At 36.7% G+C, this 16,696-nt stretch overlaps 1 protein-coding gene across 5 annotated transcripts in view; it reads left to right on the top strand.

Moving 5' to 3' along the window:
* Positions 1 to 16,696, top strand: part of DENND6A (DENN domain containing 6A) — a 66,089-nt gene that overhangs the window by 19,323 nt on the left and 30,070 nt on the right. For 3 of the 5 annotated variants that reach the window (XM_045493294.1, XM_045493298.1, XM_045493296.1), the window contains 6 exons: positions 6,260 to 6,372; positions 8,390 to 8,470; positions 9,820 to 9,925; positions 11,173 to 11,252; positions 12,314 to 12,376; positions 13,363 to 13,418. In XM_045493294.1, the coding sequence (XP_045349250.1) occupies positions 6,260 to 6,372; positions 8,390 to 8,470; positions 9,820 to 9,925; positions 11,173 to 11,252; positions 12,314 to 12,376; positions 13,363 to 13,418 (499 nt within the window). The remainder of the gene's footprint in view (positions 1 to 6,259; positions 6,373 to 8,389; positions 8,471 to 9,819; positions 9,926 to 11,172; positions 11,253 to 12,313; positions 12,377 to 13,362; positions 13,419 to 16,696) is intronic. The other 2 variants (XM_045493295.1, XM_045493297.1) reach the window with 2 other exon arrangements.

Here is a 16,696-nt window from a genome sequence, read left to right as displayed (position 1 = left end):
GTGGGAGGTGGTATCTCATCATGGTTTTGATTTGTATTTCCCTGATAATGAGTGATGTTGAACATCTTTTCATGTGTCTGTTAGCCATCTGGATGTCTCCTATGGGAAACTATCTATTCATGTCTTCTGCCCATTTCTTAACTGGGTTTTTTTTGGGGGGGGGTGTTGAGTTTGATAAGTTATTTGTAGATTTTGGATACTAATCCTTTATCAGATATGTCATTTGCAAATATCTTTTCTGTAGGCTGCCTTTTAGTTTTGTTGATTGTTTCCTTTGCTGGGCAGAAGCTTTTTATCTTAATGAAGTCCAGTAGTTCATGTTTCCTTTTGTTTCCCTTGCCTTCTGCAACGTGTCTATTACGCTGCTTCCAGCCAAGGTCAAAGAGGTTTCGGCCTGTGTTCTCCTCTAGGATTTTGATGGTTTCCTGTCTCATATTTAGGTCTTTCATCCATTTAGAATTTATTTTTGTGTGTGGTGTAAGAAAGTGGTCCAGCTTCATTCTTCTGCATGTCACCATCCAATTTTCCCAACACCATTTGTTGAAGAGACTGTCTTTTTTCCGTTGTACAGTCTTTCCTACTTTGTTGAAGATTAGTTGACCATATGGAGGGAAAGCTCTTCTTGGTATTCCATGTGACATTTATGTAGGAAGAGCCATGACTGAAAGAACCGGCTCCTTACTTGAATGAACTGTGTGGCACAGAGACCGGTGAGTTCAAGAAGTGTGATCTGGGGGCGCCTGGGTGGCGCAGTCGGTTAAGCGTCCGACTTCAGCCGGGTCACGATCTCGCGGTCCGTGAGTTCGAGCCCCGCGTCGGGCTCCGGGCTGATGGCTCGGAGCCTGGACCCTGTTTCCGATTCTGTGTCTCCCTCTCTCTCTGCCCCTCCCCCGTTCATGCTCTGTCTCTCTCTGTCCCAAAAATAAATAAACGTTGAAAAAAAAATTAAAAAAAAAAAAAAAAAAAAAAAGAAGTGTGATCTGAAGGGTGTTTTTCAGAAGGACTTTTTTTCTACTTTTTTTTTTTTTAAGTTTATTTATTTAAGTAAACTCTGTACCCAACATGCGGCTTGAACTCCCAACTCCCAGCATCAAGAGTTGCATACTGTGCAGACTGAACCAGCCAGGCGCCCAAAAGGACTTTTTTTTTTTTTTAATGTTTATTAATTTTTGACAGAGAGAGAGACAGAGCATGATTGGGGGAGGGGCAGAGAGAGAGGGAGACACAGAATCCAAAGCAGGCTCCAGGCACTGAGCTGTCAGCACAGAGCCCAACGTGGGGCTCGAACTCACAGACCATGAGATCATGACCTGAGCTAAAGTCGGATGCTCAACCGACTGAGCTACCCAGGTGCCCCAAAGAAGGACTTTTTTTTTTGAGTGAAGAAGCTTTTGATCTCTGCTCCAATTGGCAATAAAGTCACGTTAAAAATGTTTTATTGAGATATGATTCACCCACGTAAAGTGTATAATTCAATGATTTTTAGTATATCCATAGAGTTGTGCAACTATCACCACGATCAATTCTAGAAAACTTTTGTCCCCCAGAAAGAAACTCCATTCTCCATTTCCCTTCCACCTACTTCACCCCCCACCAGTCCTAGGCAACCACCTGTCTACTTCCTGTATGGATTTATATACTCTGGATATTTCATATCAATAGGAGTGTTTTTTAGGTCTTGACTTGAAAGAGCCAGTATGATGCAGTGGTCAGGAGTACCAGCTCCAGAGTCAAACTTCTTGGATTTAAATTCTTGCTCTGCCATTTAGGAGATTTATTTTATTGGGTGTTTACATGACCTTTTTATGCCTTGGTTTCCTCTTCATAAACAGAAATGATAATGGGATGTACTTGAGAAGCATGAAGACCAAATGAGTTAATATATCTAAAGCATTTAGAACAGTGCCTGGAACAGGATAAGCACTCATTAAATAGTAGTGTTCAACTCATATATTGAAAGGGAAAAATCACTTCCAAAATAGTGACAAAATATAATGACAATAATTTTGACCTGGGATTGTGTTTGGTTTCTGTTGTAAGAACTTAGTTAGTTATTATGGTGGGGAAAGGTCACAGCAATTTTCTTGTTTTAAAGAGTGTTGGTTTATTAGTTCTGTTTTCTAGGCTAGTAACCATGGTCTTGATTAGTTAAACTGGAACTTACCTTAAAGCTGTGGGGTTTTACTGAGCAAATCTGCTGCTTTCTTAATACTTGCTATTTTATCAAAGGAAAGGGTTTATGTTGCTCTTGATCAAGAACCCATATTAAGGTTTATTTTCCTTGGAGAGCTGTCACTTGATCTTAAAACTTGTGTAAGTTAATCCCTATACCTTGGTTTATATAAGGAAAAAATGATTTACATTAAAATGTTTTCTCATTTTTAATGTTAATAATCAGAAAGTTGTGGTGCAAATAGCATAACTTTTAGGTCTTTTTGGAGTTTTGTAGAGCTTAGTGAATATGTTGGGTAAAGGATGCTTGGAATTCACTACAATTATAAGTCAGTTGTGGAGTTTTATTTTAGAATAATTGAACATAGCCACTAGAAGTGACTTTAGAGAGTATCTTATGATACCATTTTTGTTGACAAGGAAATTGAGAATCTTAGGTTAAGCGACTTCTAGAACACTAATTATTGACAGCCCTGGGACTAGATTCCATTGATCGTGGTGCCTTTGTCCTCAGGTCCCAACTTTTCCCCCACGATCACATTCATGTAACCGTTTTTCACATGTAATTGTTATGTTGCTTGTGTAGAGCTGCAGTCTCTTGTTACACTGACAAACTGAATGGCTCATACTAACAGTAGAGATTTATTTTTGATGAGGTTGTAGGGTGTCAGGATTTCCTTGACTCTTTCTAGGTATCATTTTCTGCATAGCAAATGCAAAAAATCTGATCGTCAATCTGTAATGTCTCCTTTCTCATCATAATGATGAGATCAGAATGGAGAACACAGGTCTAGCAAGATAAGGAGTTGATATTTCTTCCTTTCTTCCTTTCTTTCTCAGGCTTCATGCCTGGCGTGGAGCCCCACACGGGCTTGAACTCATGACCCTGAAATCAAGACCTGAGCTGAGATCAAGAGTCAGACGCTTAACTGACTGAGCCACCCAAGGTGCCCCAAGAGTTGATATTTCTTTAGTAACCTTTAGTGTGTGAAGGGACAGACCTCTGAAACATAAAACAGGAACCATTTACCTCAGTTGACAAGGATAACATGGCTAAAGCTTTTTGACTTGGTGAACTGTCTTCCTGACCAATTCTGTACAGCTTGTGGGTGCAGCTGATTACTGGAAAGTTCTCACAGCATGCCCATGATTTGAGAATGGAGCTGGATGGGTAGAGAGTTAAGGCTATGGGAGCTTCATTACTTCCCTTTCACAAAATTCAGCATTCTTTGCATTTTCCAGATGCTACGTATCTGTTTCTTAAAATCCATTATCTTTTCCTGCTCTATCCTATTACGTGTCTCAGAGAAATTAATGTGTACTTCTTAGTGGCATTTTCTTTTTTTTTTTTAAATATGTTTTAACATACAGTGTTATATTAGTTTCAGGTGTACAATATAGTGATTAAACAATTCTATACGTTACTCAGTGCTCATCACAAGTGCACTTTTTAATCCCTATCACCTATTTCACCCACCCCCCCACTGGCAACCATCAGTTTGTTCTCTATCGTTGAGTCTATTTCTTGGTTTGTGTTTCTCTTTTTCCTTTGTTTTGCTTTTTAAATTCCACATGTGAGTGAAGTCATGTGGTATTTGTCTTTCTCTGACTTTTTTCACTTAGCATTGTACTCTCTAGATCCATTTTTGTTGTTGCATGTGGCAAAATTTCATTCTTTTTTATGGCTGAATAATAATCCATTGTGTGTATATATATTGTGTATATATTATCCACTCATCTATCGATGGACCTTTGGACAGCTTCCATAATTTGCCTATTGTAAATAATGGTGCAATAAACATAGGGGTGTATATATTCTTTTGAATTAGGTTTTGTATTCTTTGGCTAAATACCCAGTAGTGTGATTACTAGATCACGGGGTAGATCAACTTCTAATTTTTTTGAGGCATCTCCATATTGCTTTCCAAAGTGACTGTACCAGTTTGCATTCCCCCCAGCAGTGCATGAAGGTTCCTTTTTTTTCACATCCTCATCAACACTTATTTCTTGTATTTTTGATTTTAGCCATTCTGACAGGAATGAGATGGTATCTCATAGTAGTTTTGATTTGCATTTTGCTATGATGAGTGATGTTGAGCATCTGTTCATGTCTGTTGGCTCTTTCTTCCCTTTTTAAAAAAAAAAAACAATATTTAAATGTCTAATAAAGGGAAAAATTGAACCATCAATTTATAAATCTCTTGAACTAAAACAATGCTAGGAGTGTTTTCCATTATCTCAGGTTTCATGTGTTTTCCTTATTTTTTTTTTTTTTTCAACGTTTTATTTTATTTTGGGGACAGAGAGAGACAGAGCATGAACGGGGGAGGGGCAGAGAGAGAGGGAGACACAGAATCGGAAACAGGCTCTAGGCTCTGAGCCATCAGCCCAGAGCCTGACGCGGGGCTCGAACTCACGGACCGCGAGATCATGACCTGGCTGAAGTCGGACGCTTAACCGACTGCGCCACCCAGGCGCCCCTTATTTTTAAACTATCTATTGTAACAAGTAAAGAAATTGACTTGACCCATCCTCCAGTCCCCTGCCCACTTCATCACCAAAGAAATATTAGTTTCTAGGGGCGCCTGGGTAGCTCAGTCAGTTAAGCAGCTAACTCTTGGTTTTGGCTTAGGTCATGGTCTCGTGGTTTAGGAGATCAAGCTCCACATCGGGCTCTGTGCTGACAGCGTGGAGTCTGCTTGGGATTCTCTTCCTCTCCCTTTCACCCTCCCCTTTCCCCACGTGTGCTCTCTCTCTGAAAATAAATAAATAAACATTAAAAAAAATTAAAAATAAATAAGAAATATTAGTTTCTATAACTGCATTTAGGTATGTTGTTTTTTAAAAAACTTAAACATTAACAAGTTTCTACCTCCTTTGTTGAGAACTTCACGTGCTAAGAAAATATAAGTACTTCAGTGTGTAATAGTAAATAATAAAATCTTGAGCACATTTCATATTTAATATAATCTTATTCTTAAATATAATAACCAGGAAGAATTTCAGTGATAAGCTACTTAATATGTCTTTGACTTTTTAGACTATTTATGTTTTTTTTTTTTGTAATTATTGCCAGATAGTTTAGGTAAATTTTACATGTTTTAAGAGGTTTGGTAGAAATGATTAATGTTTAAAAACTTTATTAATCAAAAACCTTTTATTTATTTTATTTTTATTTTTATTTCTAATGTTTATTTTTTGAGAGAGAGAGAGAGACAGAGCATGAGCATGGGAGGGGCAGAGAGAGAGGGAGACACAAAATGCAGGCCTAGGCCCCCAGCTGTCAGCACAGGTCCCAATGCGGAGCTCGAACCCACGAACTGCGAGATTGTGACCTGAGCCGGATGCTTAACCGACTGAGCCACCCAGCCGTTCCTAATCAAAAACCTTTTAAATTAAAATGAGGAAAATAGTGAATCTATTACTTGGGCTCTTCCTGAGTTTGCTATATTATGTCTTTTTAAAAAAAACTTCTCATTGTGAAATACAAAACACATACAAGGTCTAGAAATAGAACTTGCCAGCGCCTTAAAAGCCCCTTCATATTCCCTCATGTCCCCTCCTAAACACTGTTTCCTTCCTCCCTCCAAATACAACCACAATTCTGATTCTTACAGTGATAAGTGTCTTGCTTTTTTTTATACTTTTATCACCCAATTATGCATCCCTAAACACTATAGTTTAGTTTTGCCTGCTTTAAAAAAATAACAAAAACTATGTAAGTGGATTTGAACTGTATACATCCTTTTGCATTTGGCTTCCTTTTCTCATTATTATGTCTGTGAGTCAACATTACATGCAAACAGTTAAAAATTTTTTTTAATTACTTGGGGAAAATGGAATAGGAAAATAGTAAGGAGACATAGGAGTTAAGATGCATGTTTTGCTAATGGCTTTGCCTCTAACCAGCAAAGGTAGCTTTGGACAAGTCACTTGAATTCTCAGGATCTCCTTGTTCTCTTCTAAAACGTGATAGAATGGGTTTAAACGGTTGATAGGACCTTATTAGCTCTAACGTTTGATGAATCTGGGTAAATAAATGTTACACTATGCTATTCTTAATTACTTTCATTTTTGTTTTCATTAGGTTGTCTTGGAGATACCCAGTTTTGTTTTAGATTTCGACAATCTTCTGGGAGGAGGGTGTCACTGCATTGTCTCCTGGATCATTATGACAAAGATTTACCAGTTTACTTAAAGGTTGGAAAAGTAGCAATAGAAAAATGTCCATGTGAGAGGAAACTTTAGAACTCAGTTACCTCTAAAGCATTCAGAAATATTTTACTTTTGTGTTATTACTATATTATACTGTTAGATTTCCTAAGTGAGTCTAATTCATAAGGATTCAGCATGTGAAAGAAAGAAACTTTACAAAGTTACTGTTCTTGAAACATATAATGCCACTGTGAATTTTAGAAATCAATTAGAATGTTGAGGTGGTTTTCTTTCATTTGTTAATACCTCTTTGTTTAGATGTGGAGTTGGGGTGGTACCATACCAGTAAATATCACTTAGAGTTGAAGATTCCCTACTTTATGGTAGAATTGTAGTTGTCTCTTTTTGAGCTTTGTTTTCCAGTTATTTATTAAAAACAATTTTAATAATTTAGATGATTTCAGAGTATAGGCTTCTGTTTGGTATTCCATATTTACATCTCTGACTGTGTGAGGAACATTTCCGTCTGGATGTCCTATCAGCACATCCAGTATGACCTCATTTGCCTAAAATCAGCATTTACAGTTAACCTCCCTGGTTCCAGTAATGACAGGAACCCTTTCCCAGTTAGCAAATCTATTACCTTTGAAATGTCTTATAGCCATCTACTCCTTTCCATGACCTTTTGCTTTCGCTATCAACATATTCTTTCAACTGATAATAATAGTTACTATTGATTGGTGCTTATATTCTAGGCACTGTATTAATAAGCTTGTGTTATCTCATCCATCCTCATAGTGTTCTGAGAGTTTCTTTTGTAAATGAGGGAATTGAGGGCTGATGAGGATAATAATTTTGCCTAGACATCCCATCTTTTGGGTTTTTTTCAATGTAATATATTGTATACAGAGTTGTCAGCTAAAGTACATGTATATATTATATAAAAATAAATACAGAATGGCTATCTGTTGCTTAATGAATAAAGAGGCAATGATAGTGCTATTTCCTTGTCCTCACTTTTTGGGCCTTCCAAGATAAGACCTTTACGTTTCCAGTTTCCAACTTTATCTCCTTTCTGTACATGTGCCACATTTTAACCAAACTGAACTATGTGCTTTTTCCTGAGGTAGCTTGTATTTTTCAGCCTCTGTGTGTTTGTTTTTCCTCAAACTCCTGGCTCTCTAAACCTGGGATGTTTTTGTCTTTGTTTAACTCCTATGCATCCTTCAATGCCCCATTCGAAAACAGCTACCTCTATGAAATCTTTACTGATCCCCATAGCCAGAAGTAATCTCTTCGCTCTTGGCCTCCCTGTAACACTTTGTGGTTTCTTCATAGTACCTACCTTGAGGTTTGTTTTTGTCCCTCATAGGTTGTGGTCTTCTTAAGGAACTATATCTGATGCATCTTTTAACTTCTGTAACACAATGCCTTGTTCAAAGTAGATGGTCAATAAATATTTGTGCAAATAATAATCAGTTAGGAACTGGGTTAAAGTATATTTCATTAGGATGTAAAAACTTCTTATGTTTTTTGGAATGTATTTACTTTCAAATTATATTTTGATAAATATTTCAGTGTTTCATTTTTATTAGGTAAAAATAGAACTGATTATGTAACATTCAGATTGGCATTTAACTCCTTTTTTTCTCTCTCAAAATTTTACATTAGGATACTTCATTTTATTAAGACTGACCCCTAACTCATACTTGTAGGCACAATTTAAAAATATACATGTAGCATTGGAGAAAACGTAGAATTTGATTGTTTCCTGACGTCCATTTGATTGTTTCATGACTAGTACAGACATGAATAAACAACATAAGCTGAGGAGGTTTTAATGGGAAAAGTCTGATTTTAGTACTTTAGTTGAAATGATTTCACCTTTGGGCAAGCTCCAAGTTTATATCTGCCAGTTACTATCATGATTGTGTTGGTGGAAAAGCATAACTAGATCTTTGTGTATATTTCATATCTCAGTTCAGGTTTGTAAAGGAATGTGATGTTAATAATAACAAAAGGAATGCAATATGTATTTTTTTATTTGTCACTTCTTTCATAGAAGGATCCTGCTTATTTTTACGGATATGTGTATTTCCGACAAGTTCGAGATAAAAGTCTAAAAAGAGGCTACTTCCAGAAGGTAAATTTCATATGCACTAATAGGGAAATTGTTTTTATATTGTGGCTAGAAAAATAGAAACTGTAAGGATGAATAGTCTTTAAAGTCTTTGATATTTTATCTTTAAACATACTAGAACTTACATTTTTTTTTTTGTTTTTTTAGATTATAGATACCTGTCCCTAGATTTTTTTTTTTTTTTTTTTTTTTTTTAAAGTGGGTCTCATGCCCAGGACCCTGAGATTAAGATGTGAGCTGAGAATCAAGAGTTGGATGCTTAACCGACTGAGCTACCCAGATGCCCCTGTCCCTAGATTTTTAACTGGGATTGAATTTTGCCTTTCTGCTATCTCTGTGCTAGATTCCTGACAGTTATACATATTGTATGAAATTGTTAAAAGCCAAATGAATCTGCTTAATTTCCACATTTTGGGATGAGGAAAAGAATGAACAGATGATTTTTAATATCATTACAACTAATAAAAGTCTGCAGTATCTTTTTTTGAAAAGCTAAGAGTCACTAAATACATCTTAGCAACATCTTAATCATTAGTATTTCCATTCTAAATGTACAGTCATTTTATTTTCTTTAAAAAAAAAATTAGGGGCACCTGGCTGGCTCAGTCAGAAGAGCATGCAACTCTTGATGTTGGGTTTGTTAGTTTGAGCCCCACATTGGGTGTAGAAATTACTTAAATTGATTAATTAGTTAATTAAAAAATCCCAATCATCATTAAAAATAATAATCGGTTCTGATTTAATTACAGCTAACAGGGACACACCTTTACCTTTTGTAACTAGAATGTGCTTGACCACTAATTGATATTGGATAGAAAGGTAAAAAGTAGCTTTCAAGAGAAATAGATGAAAAAATTGGCATAATCCATATCTGAATTGGCCCAACTATAAAGTCAGAGTTTCTAAGTATATGGTTATGATCATTGAAAACTAAAATAACAGCAATCATAGGTCTTAGTTTGAAAAAGCATCACAATTTGCTCTTCCTATATTAGGAAGAGTTCATCTCACTAATTCCTGGTAGAACTGCTTTGCTAATGACAGTAGTAGCGAGGCCTTGGAAATTATCCATAATATTTGTCTCTTTATAGGAAATTCTTTTTCCTGGAGAGCAGGAGAATCTGTGAATATGCCCTTATGCTCTTAAGGTGTAATAATAAGGTTAAAGTTCTTGCATTCTGCTACTGTAGTTTTATGTAGTTTTTCTTTTAACCGTTTACTGCAAAAACTTTCTTTCAAAATCCACACTTTTTGCTGAATTTAGCTTGTTAGTAATTGATTTTATAAGAAATGACAAATTTAAATTATAATCATCAGGAAAATAAAAAATCATGTTTCTTTTTTCTCTCCAGTCCTTGGTTTTGATCAGCAAACTACCTTACATTCATTTTTTTCATACCGTGCTCAAACAGATAGCACCAGAGTATTTTGAAAAGAGCGAACCTTATTTGGAAGCAGGTAAGTTAAATATTGTGTGACTTAGATACTTTATGAAGGAGTTTTAAAAATTTTCCTGGAAATGGCTGATAAATATAAAGTTGACTTTCTAAAAAATTTAGTTAAGAATTTTAAGGGCTAGGGACACCTGGGTGGCTCAGTCAATTAAGCATCTGACTCTTGATTTCACCTCAGGTCATGATCTCACAGTTCATGAATTTGAGCCCCATTATGGGCTCTGAGCTGACACCACAGAACCTGCTTGGGATCCTCTGTCCCTTTCTCTCTGCCCCTCACCCACTCTCTCTCCCTCTCTCTCAAAATAAATAAATAAACTTAAAAAATATCTCTTAAAAATTGTTTTAAAAAAGAAGAATTGTAAGGGCTATATGGTGGGAGAGAGATGAAAAGCTATTCTTCATCTTTACCTACAAACACAAAAGACCGTATCTTTTATTATCTCCTTTTGCAGCATAGATGATGCCTATTTATTAGGTTAATGATGAACAAATATGAAGTTGACAGCTCTGCTTCTCAGAGTAGTGTTTAAACAAATCTTTATGTCACTCAATGCAGAGGCCTCTATTGAGTGTTATGTTTTTGTTGCTAATTTGGGTAGTGATGAGTGAATAGGAAAACTCCCTTTCAAAAAATTTATGAACTAGTTTGTATCTTAGAACATAGGTATATTTCAGGGTGCCTGGGTGGCTCAGTTGGTTAAATGTCTGACTCTTGATTTCGGCTCAGGTCATGATCTCATGCATGGTTCATGAACTCAAGCCCCATGCTGGGCTCTGGGCTGACAGTGCGGAGCCTGTTTGGGGATTCTCTCTCCCTCTCACTCTGTCCCTCCCTCTCTCTTTCTCTCTCTCAAAATAAAACAAATAAACTTAAAAAAAAAAAAAAAGAACACAGGTGTATTTCTGGTGAAATGCAAGATATTTTCACCACTTTTACTTTTCTGTTACCTTTTTAATTTTTTCTTTTTTTAGTTTTTATTTTATTTTAGAACAAGAACATGTTAGTGGGGAGAGGGACAGAGGGAGAGAAAGAGAGAGAGAAATTGAAGCAGGCTCCATGCTCAGTGCAGAGTGTGATACAGGGCTTGATCCCATGACCCTAGGATCATGACTTGAGCCTAAATCAAGAGTCAGATGCTCAACTGACTGAGCCACACAGGCGTCCCTGGAGTTCTAATTTCTAATGTTTCATTTTTCATATTTTGCAATTTGAACTTATACTAAGGAAAGATTGTATTATTTTTTCAGCTTGTAATGATGTTGATCGATGGCCTGCCCCAGTGCCAGGGAAGACATTACACCTGCCTATTATGGGGGTTGTAATGAAGGTAATAGCTTTTATTTCATTTGTCTCCTTTTCTAGAGAACTCTAGGAAGTTCATAGATGAGTTTTGCTTTTTAACTTCCTAATAATGTTCAATGTCAATATTGCTGTCATTTGTATGTGAGGAGTTAGAGATCCCACAGTTCATCCTGCTGTACAGAACCATTAGTTACACAACTCCAGGGGCTACCTGTCCCATTTCATCCTTAGAGTTTTACACAAGGGTGTCATTCTTGTATAATACATGTGACTGTAAATGCAGCCTTTGAGACTTCTGCAACTTCATGGCCCTCCAGAGATGGGTGACATTGCAGAATACTTGTAGAGTCAAGTATGAATTAGTAAAAATGGGAAGAAATTAGGAAAGCCATTGGTTCTTAGTAATAAATTTCTTCATGTGTGATGTCAGACCAAACATGTCCATCCCAGGATATGGTGCTTTCATTCAGTTTTCTTTTCTTTTTTTTTAAATGAAATAGCATTTTGCTCTCAGGCTTTGTATGAATGTGCTGTAGTGCTTTTGCAATTCATTTTCAAATTGGACTTATTTTTGGCCATGCTGTGTTTTTAGATGTACTTAACTTCTGTAGGATGTGTTCTGTTTTTTTTCCCTGGGAGATTATCAAAGTGGTACTCTTAGCTCTGGGTTGTGAGTTCTCATGGTTTCCTGTGAGATTTATCCCATAATTTGGCAAGCTTGAGAGGGTGTGTTTGGGTGTGTGTATATTAATGAAGCAAAGAATGGAACAATAAATAGGAAGCAGTATGAAGTTGATGTCCTTTTTCTGTTTTTCAGCACATTTGCTTCTCAGTGAGTTAGTGATTTCCATGTGTATGGGAATTTGGAGACATTGGTTCACTTACCTTCTGCTGTGACTAAAGATAAATAAGACTGTAGTTTTAAAATCTGATATAAATACTTTGTTTTTATGGATTTTTATGCATTGCTAAGTGTACTGTTTTAGTGGTAAGAGTGTTTCTGATCCCTCGTTGTAGCGGGAGTCACAAACCATATAAAGGACATTTTTTTATAGCCAAAGTTAATTTCTTCTCTGTCTCTTCAAGGTACGGATTCCCACATGTCATGACAAGCCTGGGACAACCCAAATAGCGCAGTTAACTCAGCAGGTAGTGTGGTACTGTGGTAGAATAATCCAGCATATATAGTCTCTTTAACAGAATTCTTAAACTAGCAAATATAGAGCTTCTTGGGTTTATGATATATTTCTGAATATTACTGAAATATCCCATTAAATAATTTTGTAATAAATTGATAATAAACTTTCTAATGTTTCTCAGATTGTTTTTCTTGTTTGTTATCTAGCAGACACTGGAGAACTCAATTTATAATGTAACTGTGAGGACTAGGGGAAAGTACATAAAACCTCTTACCTTCTTAGAAGAATGGTCAACAGGCTTTTGTTTTTAGGAAACTCAGTCAAAGGATTCTTTAGTTATGATTGCTTTTCATTTCCCCCACAGTCACATCTGTTCATGGGTGGGGTTGAAGTTTTGTTTTTTGTTTGTTTGTTTTTTTAATGTTTTTACTTATTTTTGAGACAGAGAGAGACAGAGCATGAGCAGGGGAGGGGCAGAGAGAGAGGGAGACACAGAACCTGAAGCAGGCTCCAGGCTCTGAGCTGTCAGCACAGAACCGGACGTGGGGCTCAAACTCACGGATTGTGAGGTTATGACCCGAGCTGAAGTCAGCCTCTCAACCGACTGAGCCACCCAGGCGCCCCGGTTGAAGTTTTTATTTGAAATGTTTTAACTGGTATATTAACACTCCCATTGTTTGAATTGAATTAAAATAGAAAGCAGTAGGAAAACTAATTTTTCCTGTTATATACACATATCAACTGGTGTAATGCAGTTGTGAATTAATCTGTCCTCTGACTATTAATGTTTTATCCAAGGAATCTGTCATCCTTGAGCTTCTTCTGTGTTAGGAGAGATTGCTAAGGCCCAATCTCTTTGTGGCTGCTCCTGGAGGAGGAGAATCTTAAAAGATAGGGCAATATGGCTTACTGATCACAAGATAGATAGGCATTTTTAAAAAATGAATTTCTGTAAATTTTAGTGATATCTTCTGTATTTTTTCTCTTTTATCTCAGGCAGACACACATATATCTGTTATTTTACCTACTGTTCATGAGGTGGATCTTTTCAGGTAAATTTTATTAAGTGCCTTTCCTCCTTTGCTTTGTGATATTGTTTTTAATTTCTTTAGAAAATGAATGTTCTTAAATGTGGAAAAAACTGGAAAAAAATAGTCATATTATGTTTCACAGATTATAAATCAATGGTTCATCCCTAATGCATGTTACGAACTTTGATGATTAGGGAAATTTGGATGTGGTTGGCTATTACATGGTAGAAACAAATTATTTTTTGTTTGGTTTGGTGTGAGAATGGTATTGTAATGATGTAAGAAAATGGATTTGATTTTTAAAGATGAATTTTTAACTATTTTGAAGTGAAATGTCATGAGGTTTGTGTTTTATTTTAAAATACTTCAGTAAGGGGTGCCTGGGTGACTCAGTTGGTTAAGTGTCTGACTTCGGCTCAGGTCACGATCTCACGGTCCGTGGGTTCAAGCCCTGTGTCGGGCTCTGTGATGACAGCTTGGAGCCTGGAGCCTCCTTTGGATTCTGTGTCTCGTTCTTCTTTCTGCCCCTCCCCTGCTCGTGCTCTGTCTCTCTCTCTCTCTCTCTCAAAAACAATAAATAAACATTAAAAAAAATTTTTTTTTAAATATTTACTAAGAAGTGTCCAGCTAGCTTAGTTGGTAGAGCCTGAGCCTTAAAATACGTCCGTAAGAAAAAAATTAATGAAGTAAAAATGGTAAAATATTGTTAACTCTAGATGATAGGTAAATGGGGGTTCTTACACTACTGCCTTTGTTTTTCTGTATGTTTGAAGCTTATTAAAATGCAAAATAAAAAAAGAGAATCTAGCACATAAAAAAGAACAGGGAAAAGTACCAATGCCTGTGCCTTACCCAGGGCAGCTGAATAGAAATCTCTGGATTAGTGCCCAAGTTCCAGCTCCTGGGTAGATCTGCTTGGCTTGAGAAACCACTGCTGTTGCAGAGCAGTTATTAAATAGTAATACATGCAATTGGGAGTCATGTGAAAGGCTTAGAATGGGATTTTTGGTTTGGGGCGTATGTGGAATTTTGTTTATGTGTGACCTTTAAATTACATGGAATACTACTTCAGAGGATGATTAGTTCTATATGCTTGATTTGTTTTATACACTTGGCCCTAGCACAGCCTATTAATCCCACTTCTAGGAATTTATCCTGTAAAAATGAAAGCATGCATCCTCACAAAGACCTATATGCAAATGTTTATAGCAGCTCTATTCATACCAGCCTAAAACCAGAAACTGCATTTGTCCATAAGCTGGTAAATGGATAAACAAATGTGATTCTTACATGTGTGTGGAATACTACTTAGCAGTTAAAAAAAGACAGCACTATTGATACAGCTAGCAACATAGGTGACTCTCAGAAGTGTTATGTTTGGCAAAAGGAACCAGATTTTAAAGAGCTACTTACTCAGTGACTCCATTTATAGATATTCTAGAAAAGGGACAGAAATCAGCTTAGTGGTTGCCTGGAGGGTGGGAGAGGGAAATTGAGTAAAAGGGGATGAGGGAATTTTTGGAGTGATGGAAGTGTTTTATATCTTTGCTAGGTGTAAATGTTTCTGTATGTAAATGATAAATCTTTTTTTTTTAATTTATTTTTGAGAGAGAGACAGAGTGAGAAGGGGCAGAGAGAGAGGGAGACAAGGAATCTGAAGCAGGCTTCAGGCTGTGAGCTGTCAGCACAGAGCCCGATGCGGGGCTCGAACTCACGAACTGTGAGATCATGACCTGAGCTGACGTCTGGCACTTAACCGACTAAGCCACCCAGGCACCCCCGTAAATGATAAATCTTAAAAACAATTTTTTTCTTTTAAAACATTTTTAATGTTTATTTATTTTTGAGAGAGAGAGAGAGAGAAAACATGCAAGCGGGGTAGGGGCAGAGAGAGAGGGAGACAGAAAATCCAAAGCAGGCTCTGCACTGTCAGCGCAAACCCGGATCCAGGGCTCGAACTCACAAGTCGGACTCTCAACCAACTGAGCTACCCAGGCACCCTCAAATTGATTTTCTTTTAAAAAATTAAATGTTGTAGCATTCTTAGAATCAAGAGGAGAAGTGCCCCCCAAATACATGAATAATTATTACAGGAAAAATACACTAAGAAGGATCCATACTGTTAATAGTTTTGATACTTCATTCGTTTAGGAATAAGTGAAGAACTGGCACAAGTTGATATAGAATTTGATTACCAGACTTGTTTTCTTTTGAACTGCTGGGTGCAAGTCTTAATGCCTTTCAGTTTATCAGTTATCTTTGCTTTCATGGCAATTAATTATTCCTACCACTAACACTTTTTATTAGCATATATCTTTTCTCCTGATTATGAATGACATGTTACTGTTTTTAAAGTAGGACAAGTTAGTGTGTTCTTTTAATTCTTGTTGCTCAGGAGGTGAGAAAATGGAAACTTGAACATTAATAGTCCCACACAGAGAGAGCATTGCACCGAGCATTTAACATCTGATGTTCAGATTAGTGCTTCGTCCATGATGGCACTCTTCATTTTGTTTGTGGAGAGCTTACATTGTACATTTATTCCTGTGAATAAGAGTTTAAATGTTTATCATTATATTGAAGGTGATATTTTTATACCCATAATTAGCTTGAGAGCAAAGGAAAGAGACCTGGAAAGATGTTTGGAGCTAAGTGCCAGACATGCAGTTGAGTGTAAGGGCTTGTCCCCCTCCTTCTAGCAAGTCAAGGCTTGTTAAACTACCACGTATCCATGGACCATGGCTTTCGTTTCAGCCCTCTCAATCATGTACATAGTCTTCTCATTCAGTTTTTAAGTTGGGCTTAGAATTGAGGGATGGTTTTCTGTTGAAAGAAATGGGCATTCTCTTGCCTGGAGTCAAGGACGTTTTACCTAATGATACTTGCTGTTGGTTCTTCACGCAGCAGGAGGCATATCAGTGATGTGTTGTCATCTTCCTCTTTGCCCTCATCTTGAGAATGAGCTGTCTTGGCTTTCTACCCCACTGGCAGGATAGATAACAGTTATGAGTGTTTTTGTGTTTCAAAGAGTGTAAAAGTCTATTACTATTACTACATAAAATCTGATATGTCTGATGCTCTTTGATAGATGTTAGTTTAATTTTCAAGATTATAATAACATGGTATATCTTTCTGAAAAAGGTTGAAACCTTTATTTATCTAGTTATTTATGTATGTATCTATTTATTCATTTATTTATCTATTTGGAGTAAGTTTATCATTTTTGCCAGAGGATGGCTTTTGGCAGGGGTGGGGAGCAGTAGAGCTTAGCATAAAGCTTGCCACTCCAGAGTGGAGAT

Source organism: Leopardus geoffroyi, chromosome A2, assembly GCF_018350155.1.
Source record: "Leopardus geoffroyi isolate Oge1 chromosome A2, O.geoffroyi_Oge1_pat1.0, whole genome shotgun sequence".
Classification (NCBI taxonomy): Eukaryota; Metazoa; Chordata; class Mammalia; order Carnivora; family Felidae; genus Leopardus; species Leopardus geoffroyi.
Note: the sequence above shows the minus strand (reverse complement) of the source record. Positions and strands in the feature narration are given on the sequence as shown.